We start from the raw sequence: 20,820 nt of genomic DNA on the forward strand, positions 1-20,820 counted from the left end.
CAGAGCCTGGAGCCTGTTTCCAATTCTGTGTCTCCCTCTCTCTCTGCCCCTCCCCCGTTCATGCTCTGTCTCTCTCTGTCCCAAAAATAAATAAAAAACGTTGAAAATAAATTTAAAAAAAAACAAACAAAAAAAAAAAAACAAAATATATAGCACAAAGCAAACCTTACCGTTCCCCTCTCCACGGACCAGGTGCCCTCTCCATGGACCAGGTGGCATAGTTCTCCTGGAATAGTTGTTGCTGCTCAAGCATAGTTTAAAGCTTCCCACTTCTGCACCCGGTCACAGGGTTTCTTCTCCGTGGTATTCCCTTCTTCCACACCTGACTCCCAAAGTCAAGTCCGTCCTCCACACCCAGCTAGCTCATGGCCACCAACCAAATGAAACTCTTTGATCTCTCTTCATCTTCCCTCACATAACTAACAAGGCCAGGCTTCTGTTAACTCAGATCTCTTTTTAACCCTCTTTTATAGCCTTTGTCACACGCCCTGTCATATAATTATCCTTCTTATCTTCGCAATATCACAATAAATCCTTGAGAGGCGGCTCCATGTTTAACCGCTAACTATGCCCCACCTAGGGCTTTCAGCAGGATCTGGGAGGAGTAGCTAAGGCGCCCCAAACTATCATATGTATGTTTTTAACATAAAAAAAAAAAAAACTGAGATAATTTTGTATAATCTGGTGCACAATTTGCTTTTATACCTTACTGATAAAACGTGGAGAACTTCCTGAGTCCCCACATTTAGACCTACTTCATCCTTTTTAGTAATTACACGTCATGATTATTGGTTTCTTCTGGTTTACTCCACCATTTCCCCTTTCTGAACAATTAGTTTAGTTTTACTCCATATTACAAACAAAATTGAAGCCGTATCCTTACGTACGCATCTGACATTTAAGGAACAAATTTCAAGCGAGGGAATTGCTGGACAAAAGGATATGTGCAGCTTACTTTCTAATGAAGTCTACCAAATTACTCTCCAAACAGCTCTGCTAATTTATTTTCTTTTTAAGAATCCCATTAGCCTCTTGGCTAAAGACCCTTTGTGAACTGAGGCACAGCTGCTGTTTTGGAATTTTTCCCTAGGTCATCTCCTCAGTCTTTACGTGGGGAGGTGGGGGCTGAATTAGTGTTTTGCCCACAAAACCACATCTTTAGCTCCGTCACAGGATTTACTCCACTGCACGGAAGTCGAGTTGATGTACCAACCTCCTTTACGAGCCTCTGAGTTTCTTTTTTCTTTTTCTTTTTTAATATGAAATCTGTTGTCAAGTTGGTTTCCATACAACACCCAGTGTTCATCCCAACGGGTGCCCTCCTCAATGCCCATCACCCACTTTCCCCTCCCTCCCACCCCCCATCAACCCTCAGTCGATTCTCAGTTTTTAAGTGGTTTATATACACAATGGAATACCACGTGGCAATGAGAAAGAATGACATACGGCCTTTTGTAGCAACGTGGATGGAACTGGAGAGTGTGATGCTAAGTGAAATAAGTCATACAGAGAAAGACAGATGCCTGTGAGTTTCTTAAAGGCAAGGACCTTTGTTCATTTGTTCATTCTGTAATATCCCTCTGCCCCGTACTTTTAAGTATATCTAGGTCAATGTGTGTGTGTGCGTGTGTGTGTGAGTGTGTGCACATGCATGTGTAGTGAATACCTGCCTTCTGTATTCTGGTCTCTGTGGTGGAGTGTTGGGGACACAAAGATAGATAAAAGTACTGACAAGCAAAATGTGGAATGACAATAATATGGGCTGAGCGCCAGGGTATAGTGTGGCACAAAAGCATACAGAAAAGGCATCTAACCCAGTCTCATAGTCAGCAAGTCTTGATGAAAGAAGCTGACAAAGCGTGAGTGTGTGTGCACGCCGGTGCGTGCGTGCGTGTGTGTGTGTGTGTGTGTGTGTGTGTGAATGTGTGTGTGTTGGGGGTGGGGACCAGAGCAGGGGGAGGGGAGGAGGGAACGAGGTTGGATGCAGCAGCTCTAGGGGTGGAGGAAGGGACCTGGGCAAAACCCCGAGGCTCGTGGCCACTGATTTCCTGCTTCTGACGTTCTCCCTCTCCTTTTAGAAAGAGTGACCGGGATGCTTGGCCCCAAATCTTGGTCATTTGGCCTTTTTCCCGTAAGTGATTGGAAACTGCTGCCTCTTTAGCCCAGCAGTCTGGTAAAAACTCAGCTGCAAGACCCTGACAGCCAGGGCGCTTCTCCTGCACAGCCTGAACATGCTGTCCTTGCGCTGACCGGACGTCTGCATCTGAGTCCTGTAGCGAGCGGGTCAGGGGAAGGTTTCTCATCCGACAGAGCTGGATTTGTAGCCCCTCTGCTCCTTTCGCCTACCGTGGTACCTGGGCCAGGCTGGAATGTTGAGCCTCCATTTTCTCATCTGAAAAATGGGCATAACTGTGTCTACCTCGTAGCATTGCACAGAAACGAGAATAAAAGAAGAGAGTATACGTGATAGGTGCTAAACTCAGCTCCTGGCATCTAATACACACATCGTTAACAGGAACTATGCCTATTGACTTTCAGACCCCCTGACGACCCCTTGACTTTGGTGCCATCCAGCCTTCTCACTTGACAGATTGGGGACCAGACTGAGACCCAGGGAGGGACAGTCACACAGAGGTGCGAGGGCCAGGACGGGGCTCTCCTTCCTCTGGGCCCAGGGCATGTTCCCTGCCCCACGGTGGTTACCCCAGCTGGGGCATCTGGACCTCCCATCCTTGATCCAGTGAGATCTTTCCCAAGGCCCTGTTTTGGCGAGAAGTCAGCCCTGTTTCCTTTCCTGAGCGGACCAAATGCAATTTTCTTCCTCTCCCCTTCTTCCCCAGTCACCTCCAGCTTTATCTTCTCCATTGTTCTCCCTTCCGCCCTGCTTCAAGCCCTCCTCTGCTGCTGCAGATACTGCCTGATCCCCCCCCAATCATTTTACTTCTTTCCTGCAGGGCTCACCACACGTTGTGCATTTCATTTTCTTAGGCTCAGACACCGGGAAGTTTGCACTTAGCAGCGACTCAGTCCAAGGGGCTGCATATACAGCCTCTTCCCTGCGGTAGGTTTCTTGAGCGCCACAGCTAACAGAACTTCCCACGGCTTCCCTGTGTTTAATATCAGTAATTAATTTAGCATTTGAAATGCGCCGGGTTAGTGCAAACCACTTTGCAGATATGAACTCGTTTGTTCCTCTTAACAACCCCATGAGATTGTGAGGTCCTAACGTCAACAACTCCAACTTACCGATGAGGAAATCGAGACACAAGGAGAGTCAGTAACTTGTCCAGGGTCTTACAGCTATGAATCAGAGGGAGCAGGGCTTCAAACCAAGCAGTTGGCTCCAGAGTCGCTCCAGAGTTCCTCAGAGGATCAGGCCATCAGGCTGGGTCTGGGTCACTGCCTGAAGCCACACACTGACTTTGCTTCTCCCCTCCGTGGCTGGTTTCTCTTCCTTCCTCCATCAATCACCTGCACACAAACCCTCAGCGCAGCGATGCTAAGAAATCCAACCTAACACATTTCCCAAACATCCATCTCAGAGGTTACACCACTATTCGTAGCTTGATGTATACAAAAGATTCTGTTTCCCTGTTGGATCAATTTATTCATTTAAAAGGCCGCCCTTGGGGAAATGAATAAACTGTCCTGAAATTAAAGCTGTGCTGGAAAATCTAGGATGATGATGATGACGATGATAAACACTTCTTTTGGAAACTCTGTGCTAAGTTCCTTAAATGCATTATTTCATTTAACCGTCAAAGGATCCTCTGCCAGAACTGCTATGCAGGGAACACTTCCAGCGTTCCAGCCACTGGCAGACACGTCCCCCCAGATCTCTTTATCTCCTAATCCCTATGCCATCCTACCTTCCATTTTCTTGTCCAGTCGAAACGCCAAGTTCGATATAGCCATATCTGAACCCATCACCCCAACCTGTCCGAACAACATTCAGGCCACTGATCTACTCGTCCAGTCCCTGATGGGCGACGGCCCTGACTCCTTTGGCTCAACTCCCCAACCCACAGCCAGTCCGAGTACGGCTGGTCTGTTCCAGTGTCAGGTCTCTTGGTTCTCTCCCTTCCTTTCCAAGTCCAGTTTTTCATGCCTTCTTTCTATTCCCTCCACAACCATCCCAGAGATTTGATCCTCATTTTGCAAAGAACCAGCCCGAGGTCCAGAGGGCTTAAGCACACTGCCTGACGCCCTCGGGGGGTTAAAGACGGAATTGGAACCCCAGATCTCATCTCTTCCCAAACCTGTGCTTTTCCTATCACATCAAGGGGTCTCATGAGCACCAGTCTGGGGCTGAGATTCCTCGAGGTGGAATATGAAATTATTTTACTGAAGGCAAATACTGAATTATTTTACTGAAGGCAGTAACACCACATTAAACACAGAGTACCGCCTACAAGTTGCTCCCTTTTCAATTTTCTTTCCGTCTTTTAAAGTAGATGGAGGAAGTCCCCTCTGGTGCTAGAATACCATCAATATCTCCCCAACACTTGCTAATCTTCCTTTTCAATCAGAGGAGAGCAAGCGCGGGGCTCAGAACCTTGGCAGGCGACAACGTCTAGCTAGAATTTATTACCGTTGTTTTGTTTTCATGGTTACCTTCTATTTGTGGCGGATGACATGGGTTTTCCACGTGCAGTAGTGGCAGCCATACAACATTTTCTTCGAAAACAAATGCGTTTGAGTTTTAGAAATAAGTCACCATCAAAAAAAGTATTGAGTAAATCATGGCACGCCGGCTGCTCGGAATAGCGGGAATCACAGCGGTGAAATATGGGGCTGACGGGATGGAAGACGGAGCCCCGTCGTTTTCGGGGGCATTGACAGGTTTTGCTTGCCAGCTCCTCCCTGGCTTCAGAGTCAAGAACTCGACTCCTCAATGACCCTCCGCGTGCCTCCTTCCCACAACAGGCTTGCTCAGCTTAGAACAGAAGGGCCTCGGATGTCACCTAGGCCACCTTTCCATGTCATGGATGAATACTGAGGCACAAAGAAAGCAGAGGACTTGATTAAGGTTGTTTATAGCAGGATAGCTGTTGTGGGACCAGAGTCTGGGCCTCCCGGTCCCCCATCCGTGTGCCCTCCTCTGCGCCCAAATGCTTGTACCACATAGAAGCGTTCGTCCTCACACAATGTTCATTCCCACATCGGCGGGAGACTGCATGCAACACCACTCAGATTCAGCAAAAGAATTAAAGCCTATGCCCTGATGCATCCTTTACACGGTATGTAGCAACTGAACCTCTCTCTTACATCTCTAGGAGGGTAATATCTATGTACCGTTCTTGGGAGAATTGGTAAGAACAGTCACTCAATTTTCTGTAGGGTTCAATTCTCTTGCAAAGCCCCAACTGAGAAAAGCTGCTAGAGTCTAGTTTCTTTGAATGACTGATGGTCTGCAGGCCAAGGAGTCCTTCATAGGACCAACTGAAGTCTCTCCTGCTTTAATTGAAGCCAGCTCCCTTTGTTCAGTCCCCCCAAGAGGCGGAGAATTTATTAGCATGTATCTCATAAAAGGCCAGCATAGCAGGAAATTAAATTCATCTGGTCTAATCAGCTGTTCTGAAAGCTTTGCTGGTTGCTCTGCTTACTCTGCGGTTGCCAAGGTGACTGCAAATTGATTATTTGAGGACTTGTTCCAGGATCATTCCAGGTATTGATGTTAAGTTTAGACATCAGCAGTCCCAAGTAAGAATAGAAGGGATCTGCCATGATGGTAAAGGAGACTCCAGACCCGAGAGAACAAGGGATATTTAAGCTGAAGAGAAGGCTCAGAATTCCAAGGGATTCCCCCAGAAGCTTTGAGGACAGTCTTGGGGAAGAGACAGGAGACTTGTTTTGAGTGGCCTCAAGGGGGCAGACTTAAAATCCACAGGCAGGAGCTGTACAGGATCTCAGGTCACTATCTGGACAGTCGAAACAGACAGTGGCAGAAGGATCTGGTGAGCTTGCCCTCACGAGAGACGTCTGAGAGTTCTGGTGGATGCATCGTATAAGAAGCTGACCAGGCTGTAGGACACTGCATTCAAAAACCACGAACAGTCCACCCAGTTCTATAACTCAGTGGCAATGGTAATTTTCAGAGTCATTTCTCTTTCCAAAGAACCAAGTTTTTGTTCCTGCTTTCATTCGTTTTCCCAGCAATTCAAATTAAAGACAAATGACTCATAATCCACATTCAACGTGTCCTTTCACACATAGGATCTAATAAGTGTGCATTCTACATGTACATTTTGATTCAAAAATAAGCAAACGGTAGGAGTCATCTCTTTTCCAAGGGAGCACACTAAATGCTTTACATGCATTTAATCTCATTTAATGCAAATGGAATGGAGTGATGCTATACAGAGATAATATTACAGACAGACATTTAAGATCCTTATTTTGAAAGAAATCTACAGATGTTTCTCTGCTCAGAGGATCATAACGATGGAAGGAATCTCATCTAAGCCAAGAACGGGATAAGATTTTCCTCAACTGTCCCGCTAATGGTGTCAGGACCTTCCCAGGCACCACAAAACCTTACTCCTATTCAAATATTTGTTCAGTAAAACAAAAGGTGTTTTCTTTTCTTTTTTTTTTTTTTTTTTCTGTTTGGCAAGCAGGAAATGACAAATCGGTGTCTTAAGGGATTGACAAAATATGTAATTAGACACTATCAATCACTATGAAAGAGCTTGCTTTTTTCTTCCATCAGATAAAGGTGCATTTAGTCTACTAAGAACTTCCAAGACCAGCTGAAGCATTACATGTCTAAGTTCACCAGCCCAGCAAGCAGGGCCAATCAAAGTCCTCTGTTGACAAATGAGGGGACAGCATTGGGCAGTGAAGAGATGTAAGGATGCTGTAGCTTCCCTGGCGCCTTCCCCTCGACAGTTCATATTTCTACACTTTACCTTCTTCGTTTATAAACTGGAGGAGGTGGGGGGAAATGAACTAAATGTTCTGTTCCCCTCTTTCCCCATATAACTCTCTCTACACCTGTAATTCTAAAAGGAGGTCAGGAGAAGACTCTTGGGGTGAAGACAGCATCTTGAAATTCCTACTGGCTTGATGAGGCGGCAGAGAGAAAAAGAGAGGGGGTGGGGAGAGAGAGGGGCAGGGAGGGAGAAAGTAATGGGGACAGAGAGGGAGGGAGGGAGAGACTGTCCATTTGGGAAAGCCGATGCGTAAAGGCTGGAAGCTCCTCCTTGACCTGAACAGTCTTGCCTCCTTGATTTAGTGTTTGTGGGCTTTTTAAAAGGGGTTTCCCAAAATATTCAAAGTTAAACTTTTAAGTATATCATACTTTTTAAGTATGTACAAAAGTATATAACTTTTGTATATCTCCGTGATCAATTCGTGTTTGCCCTGAAAGGGCTTTCTTTGTTCTTTGGTTGTTGTTGTTGTTGTTGTTGTTGTTACGGGAAGGTTAAACAATACGCTTATTTATTCCATAGCTTTACAAACAGGAAGGAGGTTTTAAATGGCTTAGTTCCACAATTCGGGCTAGATGTATATTTAAAGAAACTGTGTTGCATAACAGACACTGCCTCTTCCTAAAATGCATCATACCAGAGCCAATTTTGGAAAACACAAATATGGGGTGGGTATATTTTGGACACTATGGGAACGTAATAGATCTTTAATTAACATTTGTGCCTTTTATGGGAAATATTTGCTTTTTAAGGCATCGGTCTCGCAAAAACAATTTATGGCTAGTAAAGGAAGTTAAAGGGGGCATGCAGGTTATATTTTGTTTCTGCACTTTTACTTCTACAGTCAACACCCACATTACATGTGTCCTAAAGTATTTGATGGTTCTATTAGAGGACACGAATAACATATTTCAAACTACTAAATGATTTATGCACATTTCATTTATAACCCCTATTTGTGTGGCATATACAGGTGCACAAGCCCTTTCACATTTATTATTACATACTCGGCTCACACTCAGCCCAATGAAAGTGACTCTATTTCCCACTTAGAGATGGAAGATTCCCCACTTGGGGTCCATCTTTTTGATATGCCTAAGGAAAGTGAGCTAGAAAGCGCTACAGCAGGGGATCTGGAACCTGCCTATTCCAATTCTGGCTACAGTCCCTCTTGCCTAACCTCCATGCGTCTCTGCTTGTGAGGCCACAGTGCATCGGAAGGATTAAAAGATGAGCTATAGAGTCAAGACCTCGATTCACCTCCTGCCTCTGGCATCGCAGGGCCCTGTGCTCCTGGGCAAGCTATTTGCTTCTTTGGGCCCCATTTGTGAATTAAGCTAAAAATAGTACTCTCCCCACCATGGGACTGTGGGAAGGATTAGATGGAATCATGCATGAAAAGCACATAGCAGAATGTTCCCTAAATGTTAGCCATTGTTATGTTATTATGTAATCTGCAAAGCATGTTTGGTTACACTGCATGAAATGCTTTCAGTCTTTCAAAGACACTACTAATACATGTGAAGTCAAACCCTGAAAATTAATTTCCTTTTAACAGTAAAGTCCTATGCCAGATGCAAAGGATAATATTTCATGGACAAAGACCCCAGTCTGAAGACTTAAGTCTTTTTTTTTTTTTATTTAAAGGAGAAATTATCTTGTTTCCTGTGGTTTCATAACTTTCTTAACGCTAACACATTCGAATAGTCGGATCTATACGAAATTGTCACTTTTAAAGTCAGAAACCACAAGATAGTGGGCAATTTCAGATGGCTCAACCCCACAGATCAACTGCCCAGCAGATGAAAGGATTTTTCTAGTTGCCATGGAATTGCTGAAGATGAGGTTGAAAGGAAAACTATTCCATGTTGAACTCCTCTCCATCCCCACAGATAACGAGGGAGTGATGCCACGCTCCCAAGAATTACAAATTTAAGTGCACAACCTTCTCCTTCCGGCCGCAAACGCACACTGGCATACCCCAGCTCCGACTCCAAACGAAACCCAAAGGGTGAAATTATATGTCCCAATGCCTGCAAATTCCCAAGGAGGGCACCAAAAGTACTTGACAGTGAGTGTGCTGAGGAAATCGGGCAGCTGTTCAAGTCACCTCCTGTGGTCCTGCCAAATGTTTGAAAGGGAATGTGCCCTGTGCGTGCGTGCGTGTGTGTCTCGGGGAGTGGGTGCACGAAGGAGGGGTCAGGAGTACCTGGATGGGGACGTCCGAGTCTGTGGCGCTCTGCTTGCCGCCAAGTGAGCGTTGTGTGTTGTTTACTTCTTTCTGTGTGTGTGCCCTATGCCTTTGTGCTTCTGGGCGCTTCTGTGTTTGTTTCTTGGCCCCGTCTCTGTTGGGCAGGGGTGACTGTGTGCCTGTGGCTTTCTGTGTGTGCGCGCGCGCGCGCGCGAGCGTGCTTGTGGGTGCGCTGGACGGGCGTGTCTCCGTGTCAGTGGCTGTGGTTCCGTATAAGTCTGAGCATGTCCATCGGGGTGCATGTGTGCCTGTCCGTGCGTGTCGGGGTGGGCACTGTCGTCTCTGTTGCCTAATGTGGCGGAGAGGCCGCCCAGGGGCCCGGGTCAGACAGGTAGCAGCCCCCAAAGAGCCCCAAGCTCCCGGATCGGATGGTGAGCACGCCAGCCCCAGCTGCAGGCCTCCGGGGGCAGCCAGGGAGCAGGCAGGGAGAGGTGGCCCGCCCACCGCAGGGGAGCAGCTGGGCCCCGCCCGGGCCAGCCCTGGGAGGGGACGGGTGAGGGGAGGGGAGGGGAGGGCGGGAAAGGGACCGGGCCTCGCCCCTTTGGGGCTGCCCGCCCGCCATTGGCGGAAAGTTGCCTCACGTCACCGCGAGGGCAGTCCCCTAAAGTCCTGTGCACATAACGGGCAGCGCGCAATCCGGGGCGGCTTCTCCAGAGCGCAGGCTGGGTCCGACGCGCCCGGGGAGCCCAGAGCACCCTACAGGCTGAGTGCAGGACGCGCCCCCCAGCACAGCCACCCCACGGCCCCTGGATGAGGCTTCCCGGCGTCCGCTCGCTGCCCGCAGCGCCGCGCCGGAGGTCCGCCCGCTGAGGCGCGGCCGGTGCGCCGGCAGCCAGTGCGCTCACCTGCCAGCCTGCGCGTCATGGGGCAGCCCGGGAACCGCAGCGTCTTCTTGCTGGCGCCCAACGGAAGCCACGCGCCGGACCAGGACGGCACGCAGGAACGAAACGACGCGTGGGTGGTGGGCATGGGCATCGTCATGTCGCTCATCGTCCTGGCCATCGTGTTTGGAAACGTGCTGGTCATCACGGCCATCGCCAAATTCGAGCGTCTGCAGACGGTCACCAACTACTTCATCACCTCCCTGGCCTGTGCTGACCTGGTCATGGGCCTGGCGGTGGTGCCCTTTGGGGCCAGCCACATCCTCATGAAAATGTGGACCTTTGGCAACTTCTGGTGTGAGTTTTGGACTTCCATTGACGTGCTGTGTGTCACGGCCAGCATTGAGACCCTGTGCGTGATCGCCGTGGATCGCTACTTTGCTATCACGTCGCCCTTCAAGTACCAGAGCCTGCTGACCAAGAATAAGGCCCGGGTGGTCATTTTGATGGTGTGGATCGTGTCGGGGCTTACCTCCTTCTTGCCCATCCAGATGCACTGGTACCGGGCCACCCACCAGGAAGCCATCAACTGCTATGCCAAGGAGACCTGCTGTGACTTCTTCACGAACCAAGCTTATGCCATCGCCTCCTCCATTGTGTCCTTCTACCTACCCCTGGTGGTCATGGTCTTCGTCTACTCCAGGGTCTTTCAGGTGGCCCAAAGGCAGCTCCACAAGATCGACAAATCTGAGGGGCGCTTCCACGCCCAAAATCTCAGCCAAGTGGAGCAGGATGGGCGGAGCGGGCATGGACATCGCAGGGCCTCCAAGTTCTGCTTGAAGGAGCACAAGGCCTTGAAGACTTTGGGCATCATCATGGGCACATTCACCCTGTGCTGGCTACCCTTCTTCATCGTCAACATAGTGCACGTGATCCAGGATAACCTCATCCCTAAGGAAGTTTACATCCTCCTAAACTGGGTGGGCTACGTCAACTCTGCTTTCAATCCCCTTATCTATTGCCGGAGCCCAGACTTCAGGATTGCCTTCCAGGAGCTTCTGTGCCTGCGCAGGTCGTCTCTGAAGGCCTATGGGAATGGCTACTCCAACAACAGTAACAGCAGAACAGACTATGCTGGGGAACACAGCGGAGGTCCCCTGGGGCAGGAGAAAGACAGCGAAGTGCTGTGTGAGGACCCCCCAGGCACGGAAAACCTTGCAAACCGTCAAGGTACTGTGCCTAACGATAGCATTGATTCACAAGGGCAGAACAGTAGCACAAACGACTCACTGTTGTAAGGCGGGTTTTTCTACTTTTTATGACCCCCCCCCCCCAGCCAAACACTAAACAGACTATTTAACTTGAGTGTAATAAACTTAGAATAAAATTGTATAGAGATGTGCAGGAGGAAGGACAGCCTTCTGCCTTTTTTTTTTTATTATTATTATTATTTTTTTAAGCTGTAACAAAGAGAAAACACATTCGAGTGATTGTTTCTTGTCCAGTTCAGTTCCTTTTTGCATGGAACGTGTTAAGTTTGTGTCTGAAGGGCTTCGGTCCCAGAGGACCTGGGGCTGCTCTGTTTTGATGACTTTTCTGTGGATCTACCTCATTGGTCAAGTATTAGGGGTAATATATATTGCTGCTGGTAATTTGTATCCGAAGGAGTCCTTCCTTCCTGCACCCTTGCACTGGAGGATCTTGAGTATTTCGGACCTTTCAGCTGTGAACGTGGACTCTCCCCACTCCTCTTATTTGCTCAAACAGGGTGTCGTAGGCAGAGATTGGAGGGGCAGGCTTCAGTTGTTTTCCTGAGCAAAGTCTAAAGTTTACAGTAAATAAATTGTTTGACCATGACTTCATTGCACCTGTTTCTCCAAAAACCCTTGACTGGAGTGTGGTCGCCTCCCCCGCTGGAAACCGCAGGTAACTATTTGTAATAACTGCCCAGGGACTTAATATGGAATGATACGAGAATGGCATGCACTGATTGCTTAACCCTTTCTTTTGCCTTTGAATCTGCCGCTGCAAACCTGTAGCCCTCCCAGTGCCAGCTCGGCAAAGCAGTTCTCCCTGCTGACAGCATAGCTTGTCTCGCCGGTCCTATGGTGATCATTCGGTGTTGTTACATCAGAAATACTGACTCATAGAAACCGAGTTACGGACATCTGTTTCGTCCCTCCGTGCACCCTCACCACCCACCTTCCAGTTCCAGTAGCTGCTTATGTTATGTATTCGCTGCATCTCATAGGGGAGGTGTTTGTACTGCATCGGGGTTTGGCATTTTAAAGATAAAGGAGGGAGTTCTTAGGAAAAAGCTACTCAAGCACAGCCCTGTAATTCCAAAGAAAACTGAGAGGGTATTGGTCATAGGGAGAAAACTGGAAAACACTTAACCGATGAATACCTCATGACTCGGGAAACAGGATTTTAACCCCTTCTCTTTCTTTACTTCTGTCTCTTCCTGCCCGTCCCCCTCTTTGACCCTCCTGACTTCAGTATAAAGCGAGATGTCTCAGCCTCGGCACTATTAACATTCTGGGCCAGGTAGTTCTCTGTGGTGGGGGCCGTCCAATGCATCGTCAGCCGTTCAACAGCATCCCCGGCCTCTACCCAGTAGATGCCAGGAGCACCCTCTGAATTGTGACTACCGAAAAGGTCTCCAGACCCTGCCAAATACTCCTTGAGGGGTGAGACCACCCCTGGTTGAGATCCGCAGATATAAGCTTCACAAATCTAAACAGATTTTTAGAGTCTGTCTAATGCAATCGCTTGATTTTGCAAAGCATCCAAGAGGGATTTTCCATGATTCGCCCAGTTAGTGACAGACCCCAGACCATCACTCTCCCCTCCACCCCCCTGCCTTCCAAACTGGCCTTCCAGCTGCCCTGCCAATGGCTGGATTTGTGCATTGTTTGTTTGGTCGGGTTTATCAATGGAGGTGAGGCCGGGGAGTCTAAGACGACCTTTTCGTGAAGAGATTCTAATACCCTTAAGAGGCACATGAGGGAAAATCACAAAAGTAAACACATTTCTTCTCCCACCCCCTTTCTATTTTTGCACCGTGTGTCTGAGCCAGAGCTTGGCCCAGGTTTGACGGAGAGGACCGTCCTCCCTGGCAACGCCAGCCTGGGGAGGATCAGCCTCCATGTTCATTGCCATTTCACCCGTTCACCAAGCTGACTCCACTTCTGTCTTCCCTTCTGTCCCAGCCAAGATCCCCAACCAGAAAAGCATTGGCTTCCTCTGCCTCCTGTCAGCTCAGTGCTGGGTGTCCAGGTGCACACTCAGCTCTCGGGAGAAAGTTAGGTGCCCAAGGTTTTGGAACGTGCCACAGCCAGTTGGAGAGTGTGTGCCCTTCGGCACTTTCGCTTCTCCAAGGGCTTTCATGCCGGTTGTCACATTCTCCTCCTGCTCGGGGGCCCACACCCAGAGGGGCAGGCAGCTTCTCCAGCATATCTTCACCCTTCCGGTAGCCTCACAGCATCTTGGACTTGAAAGAGTCCACAGAAAGCATTTGGCATCCAAAGAGATGAAAACCTGGGAGGGGGAATGGCCTGTCCAAGGTAAGAAGCCAAGGATGTCAGAGATGGGGCTATGGCCGGGGAGCCTGGCTGTCACCTGTTATTCCGGGAGCTGATGTGCTCTCTCCACCGCATTGTCATTGACTTCTGCGTTCACCCTCTGTTGTGGAAGCTTCACCCTGGGGCTGTCCCCTAAGCAATTCATTCCGGTGGATGTTCTTATTGCTTTTGGGTCCTTAGCACAAAAATCAGGCAATGACCGAATAATCTGTGGAAGGGACAAGAGAAAGAATTGTTCTTTTCCTCAGCAAGAGTCCACTAGGACACCCTCAGCATTTAGGGGGAAGATACAAGAGTCCTTAAGCCACCGGGAATTTCAAGCCACTCCAGGTAGAGATTTCAGGTAGAAAAAAAAAAAAATGTTGTAAACTTTTCTGTCATCGTTGTAAGTCCCGTGGACAATAAACATTGTTAACCAAAAAGAAAAAAAAAATGTTGTATATATATTCTTTGGGTTACACAAGCATCTAATGCAATTTCCGTGAAAACTCCAGTACGAGGGGGTTTAGCCATCTCTGCGTTCCTTCAGGAATCCTTCAAATCCAAGAGCTTTGATCAGTGTTAAGGGTCTTGACAAGCAAGAGCATTTTTGGCATGCCTCAATCCCTTGCTTCCGGTCTCCTTTTGTTTTGTTTTTGTTTTTTTTTTTGGTGGGGAGGTAGGCGTCTGTCAGTGCCCCTCTGTCCCTCTTGCTGACAGGTTGGTTACATAAGGTTTGTGTTGGATTCATGATCATGAAGTTTTCTTTGCCTGGACAGCAAGTTCTCAGAGTCTGTCAGATGAGAACCTTATCCTGAGATGCAAGCTGACAGGTGTGCAAAGTGGCAGGCCAGGGTGGGCCTCCCCACTGAGGTCATTATTGGGGGAAGGAGCCTGGGGAAGAGGGAGCTTGGAAGCATAGGAACTGTTGTTACATGATGCTCAGAATAGTTCTGGCCAGGGGCGCCTGGGTGGCTCAGTCGGTTGAGCATCCGACTTCGGCTCAGGTCCTGATCTCACGGCTCGTGGGTTCGAGCCCCGCGTCGGGCTCTGGGCTGACAGCTCGGAGCTTGGAGCCTGCTTCCGAATCTGTGTCGCCCTCTGTCTCTGCCCTCCCCTTGCTTGCACTCTCTGTCTCTCTCTCTCTCTCTCTCTCTCAATAATAAACACTAAAAGAAAAAAAAATTTAAAAAGAAGAATATTTCTGACCCGAAAGAAGCCCAGGCTAGAATCAGTCGGGGGGTATTTATGGGGCACCTACTGTGTGCAGCGTGAGAAGAGTATAGGCTTCAGTCTCTACCTTCTGTAGCATAAGATGAATAATACTAAACGGGTCCCTTTTATGGTGTCTTACTGAATGAGACGAACAGTGCTGGCCACCTTTTCAGGCATTATGTCATCCTGACAGTCCCATGATGTAGGCAACATAATTGTCCTCTCCCACTAAATGAGACAACTGAGGCTTGAAAAGATTAAGTAACTTCCCAAAGCCGCACAAACTGGCTAGCCGTGGGGTCAGGACTGGAACCCAGGTCCCTGGGAGTCCAAACCCATGCAGACCAGGAAGCGGCACAGAGCAGCTCACAACCCACGCCCAAGTGAGTATAAGAACTAGAAACGCAATACCTCTCGAAAGAAGAGGGAGCTTGCTGTGGGCTGGGGCAGGGAGGAATGTGCCCTTCGAAGCATGTGACTGCAGGGCTGCTGGGGACGGAGACAGGAAGCCAATCACCCAAGTGTCTAGTTTGTTTCTCTGAGTCTTTGCTTTGTCTTTTCATCGGAGAATCCGGCCAAACTGAAAAAAACAATCTGCAACTTTAAAACGAGCACAGGGTAGAGCAGAAACACAGCCTGCCTCGCGCCCTGGCGGATCCATTTTCGGTTCCGATGTTGGGAAGTTCGAAATTCCGTGGGCAGCTGGGCCTCGTGGAAAGTGTCGCAGGCCTAGGGGGGCCCCTGTAGGGGCGCTGCTCATCGGGAACCAGCATCCTCGGGGACGGGGGTGGGGGGGCGATGATCTTCTGATAGCAGAGAGCGAGGAAGGTGAATGAGACTTGGAATGAGACCTTTCACTGACAGCGTAACGTCCACTAATTTCAGCCCTGTGCTACCCTCCTTCTCTGACAGTGCAAATATAATATGAAGGAGGCATTTTTGAAATACCTAAGAGAACAAACTTCCCAAGGGCTTGAGAAATACTGGTGTCTTATGAATAATAGGAGGCAGGGTGAGGCAAAAAGAACCCTGCGCTGGGATTTGTGCAGCTAGGTTTCAGGTCTCAACTCCACCTCTCTCTCTCTCTCTCTCTCTCTCAGTCTCCTCCTCTCTCTCTCACGTTGGGTCAGGCAGTTTTCCTCAGTGGACCTCGGTTTGCACCTGTGTAAAATAATGAGACCCGTGCAGGTGGTTTTCAGCTATGCTCAGGTATGAGTTTATATAGCCATTGATTTAGAAGCCAATTAGAGACAGTCGTTTATATTTCTAATTACAGTTGATGACATTTGTCATGTAAATAATGGTTGCATATCCTGGGGGTGATCAGCTGGCAGAGGAGAATGCTGTGAAGACATTTCTGATGCATGACAACTGCCTTCGAATATTTAAGGACCGTCTGGGGAAAAGGAGGGTATCAATTTTATATGAATACCAGGAAGCAAACTGAAGCTTCAAGGAAGGTAGATTCCCAGCTCAGATGAAAACAACAAAACACTTTGAAAATAGTTTGTCTATCTGAATAGTGAGCCTCCTGTCATTGGGAGCATTCAAGAGAAGCCCAAATAAAGCTCTGTGTGGGATGAAGCACAAAGGGTTCCTGCACCGAACAGGAGCTGGACGGAGCTCCATCCAAATCTGTGCCTCTGTGTCCTTGAAAACAATAGACCTGAATGTTCTTAAAAAGTATTCAGACCGTTCCCTAATTCCAGCTGGCCTTCTCCCCAATTCCTCTGGATTTCGGAGGTTTCACTGCATTCCTAAACAGGAAACCTCCGGGGGAAATCAGGATCTCAACAGTCCCTGGCCATGGGGGGAAATCCAGAAATAGAGAAATAAGGTTAAGCAGTTTTCCAAACTATTAGACCTTTTCATCGGCTGCTCTTCCCATGCCTTTTGCAAATGACCTACTAACTCCCAGAGAGAGAATAACGAGGGCCGCAAAGTCCTCTCTGCAAAGGCAATTACATACTTCTCCACCCTCAGAATCAGTGCACTTCCTGTGGTTTTTCCGTCACCCTCACAGGGCGGGAAGGAAGGGAGGCAGGTCCCTGGAAAGCACGGAGCACTTCAAAGCCCCTCTGGTCCAAGAGCCTAGAGACCTGGAGTCCCAACCAGCTTGGCAAGCTCGGGCAGGGTCACTTTTCTTCCCTAGACCTGTTTTCGTCATCTCGAATGAGGGATAGCTTGGTTTCCATGAGTCTTGGGTTTCCCTTTTCCAGAATTCTGTGAGATTTCAGGAAGTGTTCGGTGCTGCCCATCTGGTGGCAAGGCTTTTATTTTAAAAGCACATTTTTTTCCTCATTAAAAAGGTAACAAATGTTCTTTGTAGAACCTTTAAAAATATAGGAAAGCACAAAATGAGATAAATCACGCATAACATTACCACCTAGAGATAGGCATCGTTAAACGTGATGTTCATGCTTCCAGTCTTTGTCCTAAGCATGGCTATACAATGTGTATAAATTTATTTTTAATTTTGTTTAAGTTTATTTATTTATTTTGAGAGAGAGATAGGACACGTGGGGGAGGGGCAGAGAGAGGGAGACAGAGAATCCCAAGCAGGCTCCGCACTGTCAGCTTGGAGCCCGATGTGGGGCTCGAACTCAGGAAACCGTGAGATTGTGACCCGGGCCGAAACCAGAAGTCGGAGGCCTAACCGACTGAGCCACCTAGGCTCCCCTAAATATATTTTTAAATAAAAGTGAAATCGATTATTAATACGACTTTGGACCCACCGAGAGTAATTTTACAAATGCCTCCTTGAATATATTCTATTTATAATATGACCCAGGTATCATAATTGGCCTGGCAACACACAGTGGCCAACAGTTTTCAAACTTTAGGGGCACAAAGGAATCATCACTCCCAGAGCATCTGGATACGGAAATCTGAGCTGGGACCTTCTAGAAGAATCTGCCTTCTAGCAAGTTTCCCCCCAGGTGTGTCTAACACAGGTGTCCCCGGGATCACATTTTGATGCATAAGTTTACAAAGATAAATTCTCAAAATCAGACAGAATTGCCACTTCCTTGCTAGTGGGTGAAAAAAAAATTTTTTTCCATACTTGTCTCTTTGAAAGCATGCCTTCTGCAGATGGGCTCTAGTCTGCTTTCAGAGCCTAGGGTACTACCACTGAACTCCTAGGGCAAGGTTCTGGTTGCATTGTTACGTGCCTCTGACCCAGCCAGTTGACTTATGTTAAAATAAATCTATTCAAGTTATAGAGTGGCCGATACCGACTATTTGAAAAGTATAACAGCAGCTGTCTATTTCCTGGAGCACCTCTGGTGATAACAATGGCCCCAGCTCCCGAGTGCTGCTATGAACTCACGTCGTGCTTGGCAGTTTTCACGCATGATCTCATGTAGGGCTGTCGGTGACCCTACAACGTGGGGACCATCATGTCTGTCCCCATGTTAGAAATAAGGAAGCGGAGCCTTGAAAGGGTTCCCCCAGTTGCCAAAGATTGCCCAACCCACTGGAATGACGCGTATTCTGAACCAGAGCCCCTGTGCTTTACCGCTAGGATAGGCCATCGTTCCCCCTTTGGGGGTCACGTGAGGGACAAGTGGGGAAATGATGGTGCTAAGAAATTTTTCACGGGTGCACTTTGTTTCACTCTGCGGGGATTCTATTCGTGTGCCCTGATTAACGTCTGAGCCTTGTGACTCGGAGACAAGCCCGTGTCATCGAAGGTCAGCTGTGGCTAAGTATCAGCTGGGAAACCAGATTGCCCTGAGGGTGGGCCGCACACTACATCTTGCACCCGTATTCAGGCAGTTTGAGTGAGCTTCCCCCCCACCCAGGTAGGAAGCAGAGGTGGGCGCTTGGCCCCAGCCCATCAGTTGGCACTGAGTCAATCCTGACCATCATGGCAGGAAGCCCTTGACAGCTGGATTTGGGGCGCTTTCCCCGTCTCTCTGCCCAGGTTTCACATTGGAGAATAGCCAGGGGGGATGGGCACTGAGCAAGCCCGTAATATCCTTAGTGAACTAAGAAGCCCCAGGCTCCGAGAGGTGGGGTCGATTACAAGGTAGCACAGGGGCGGGGAGAGGACCGTCTCTCCCGGCTTGCGTTATAATCACTTTTCCAGTGCTGAGAGGGGAAGGCTGCAGTTTCTGAATAGAGTCCCTTCTCCAGGAAGAGAAAACAGTTTTTAAAATCACAACAGCAATACTCATGACAAAGCAAAATTGGAGTCCTAGGGAGCTTTTGCTTTCTTTTCAACTACAGCTGCCTTTGTCTGGAGAGTTTTCTTCCTTGTGCCCATTCTGTCTCTGTCCTACTGTCTGGTGTTGGTCTTGTTAAAGTCCCATCAGATGCTCCGAAACATTGCAGACAACCCTGACAATCTGTTTGGTGTTTTGCTTTGTTTGAGAGGTACCCACAGTTCTCCTGAGATGCATTGTCAGCCATAAGCCTGCTCTGCTCACAGCTTCAGACTTCTTTCTTGTTCCAGGTCCCAGTGTTTTCTCCATAGTTCCAAATGATCACCTGGTCTCCTCCACGTAACAGAAGTGAGGGTCAGCCTCAACGGCCTGAGGTGGCCAGCCTCAGAAATCTCTTTCTATAGGATCGTGGAAGGCTTAATGGTGTCAGTGGAGGTGTGAGTTTCCAGGCACAATTTTATTTTACCGCAGTGGGGTCCCAAAATGATTTGGGGGAACTTCTGAGAAAATGCACATTCCTGAATGTAGTCCCTGAGATTCTGATCTCACAGGACTGCGCTCGGGAGCCGGCAATCTGCATTTTGTCACAACTTCCCCCAGAGGACCGTGGTACAGGTGCTGTGAGGCAATTTGGGGACCTAAAGCTGACCTGGCTTCCCTTGCCCGCCCTTCCCACGGAAGAACACAAAATGTAGGCATACGAAAGAAAGGATCCTATACACTTGCATACATTCACAAAAAAAAAAAAAAAAAAAAAAAAATCATCGTATCAAATAACCGGAATCCTAATTTTCCAATATTACCAAATAAAACAGTGTAAGTGAAAATAATGTACAAATGATAAAGAATTACCCTGAATGACAATAAGATGCCTTGAGCAATTAGGCACTTCATTAAAAATGTGTTTTGTGACAACATGGCATCTACACAGTTATACCCCCAGAAAAGCATCACTGTCACCTAGTCCCAAACCCTCTGCATGTAGCCTGGGAGGTAGTGGCACAGGAAGAAAAGGAATTTTGCTGCAGTGATAGACTCCCAGTCCAGTGCTCCTTCCTCCCTGACACCATGCCCTGGTTAAGTCAAATCGTACCAAGGTCTATACGAATCAATTTGCCTAATGTACATAAACCCTCCTACTTAGAAATCTGACGGGGGTCCCACCCAGCTGCAGAGAAGGGTATGATTCATACATATTCACACATATACCTCCACAGATGGACACACCCAAGTAAACACACACACACACACACACACACACACACACACACACACAGACTTTAACCCCGATACCTATACCTATATCCACACAAATACATATATATGCACATTTCCACATAGCTATGTGGCCACAACTAGGTTCTTTCTTGTATACCCCCATAAGAATACATCCACACAGGGGCGCCTGGGTGGCTCAGTCGGTTAAGCGTCTGACTTTGGCTCAGGTCATGACCTCACGGTCCGTGAGTTCGAGCCCCGCGTCGGGCTCTGTGCTGACAGCTCAGAGCCTGGAGCCTGCTTCAGATTCTGCGTCTCCCTCTCTCTCTGCCCCTCCCCCGTTCATGCTCTGTCTCTCTCTGTCTCAAAAATAAATAAAACATTAAAAAAAAGAGAATACATCCACACATACAGGACACAGACATACTCAGACCTAAACCTTAGAGAAATACACACGTGCGATGCCTAAGCACACTTTTGCGTGCTCCAAATGAGCAAAGGCACCACGTCATGTAATCACGGTCCCACTGCTCCCCAAGTGGATTCAGGTTCACATGCAGACCCCTTTTCCTTGGTAAGTATATACACCCTTCATTTCATACATGTGTATTGAGTTCCTATTAAGTGCCAGGGATTGTTAGGTGTTGAAGA

General features: G+C 48.1%; 1 protein-coding gene across 1 annotated transcript; it reads left to right on the top strand.

Annotated features, from left to right (window-relative positions):
- Nucleotides 1-9,792: 9,792 nt before the first annotated feature.
- On the top strand, nucleotides 9,793-11,861 carry ADRB2 (adrenoceptor beta 2). The gene has a single exon (XM_025924653.2). The coding sequence runs from the start codon at nucleotides 10,046-10,048 to the stop codon at nucleotides 11,300-11,302; it is 1,257 nt and encodes a 418-aa protein (XP_025780438.1). The 5' UTR covers nucleotides 9,793-10,045; the 3' UTR covers nucleotides 11,303-11,861.
- The last annotated feature ends 8,959 nt before the right edge of the window (nucleotides 11,862-20,820 follow it).

Source organism: Puma concolor, chromosome A1, assembly GCF_028749965.1.
Source record: "Puma concolor isolate L17-30 chromosome A1, mPumCon1.1.hap2, whole genome shotgun sequence".
Lineage (NCBI taxonomy): Eukaryota > Metazoa > Chordata > Mammalia > Carnivora > Felidae > Puma > Puma concolor.

Bases quoted from the DNA above. Each gene is read 5' to 3' on its own strand.
- ADRB2 (XM_025924653.2), top strand. From the start codon at position 10,046: ATGGGGCAGCCCGGGAACCGCAGCGTCTTCTTGCTGGCGCCCAACGGA.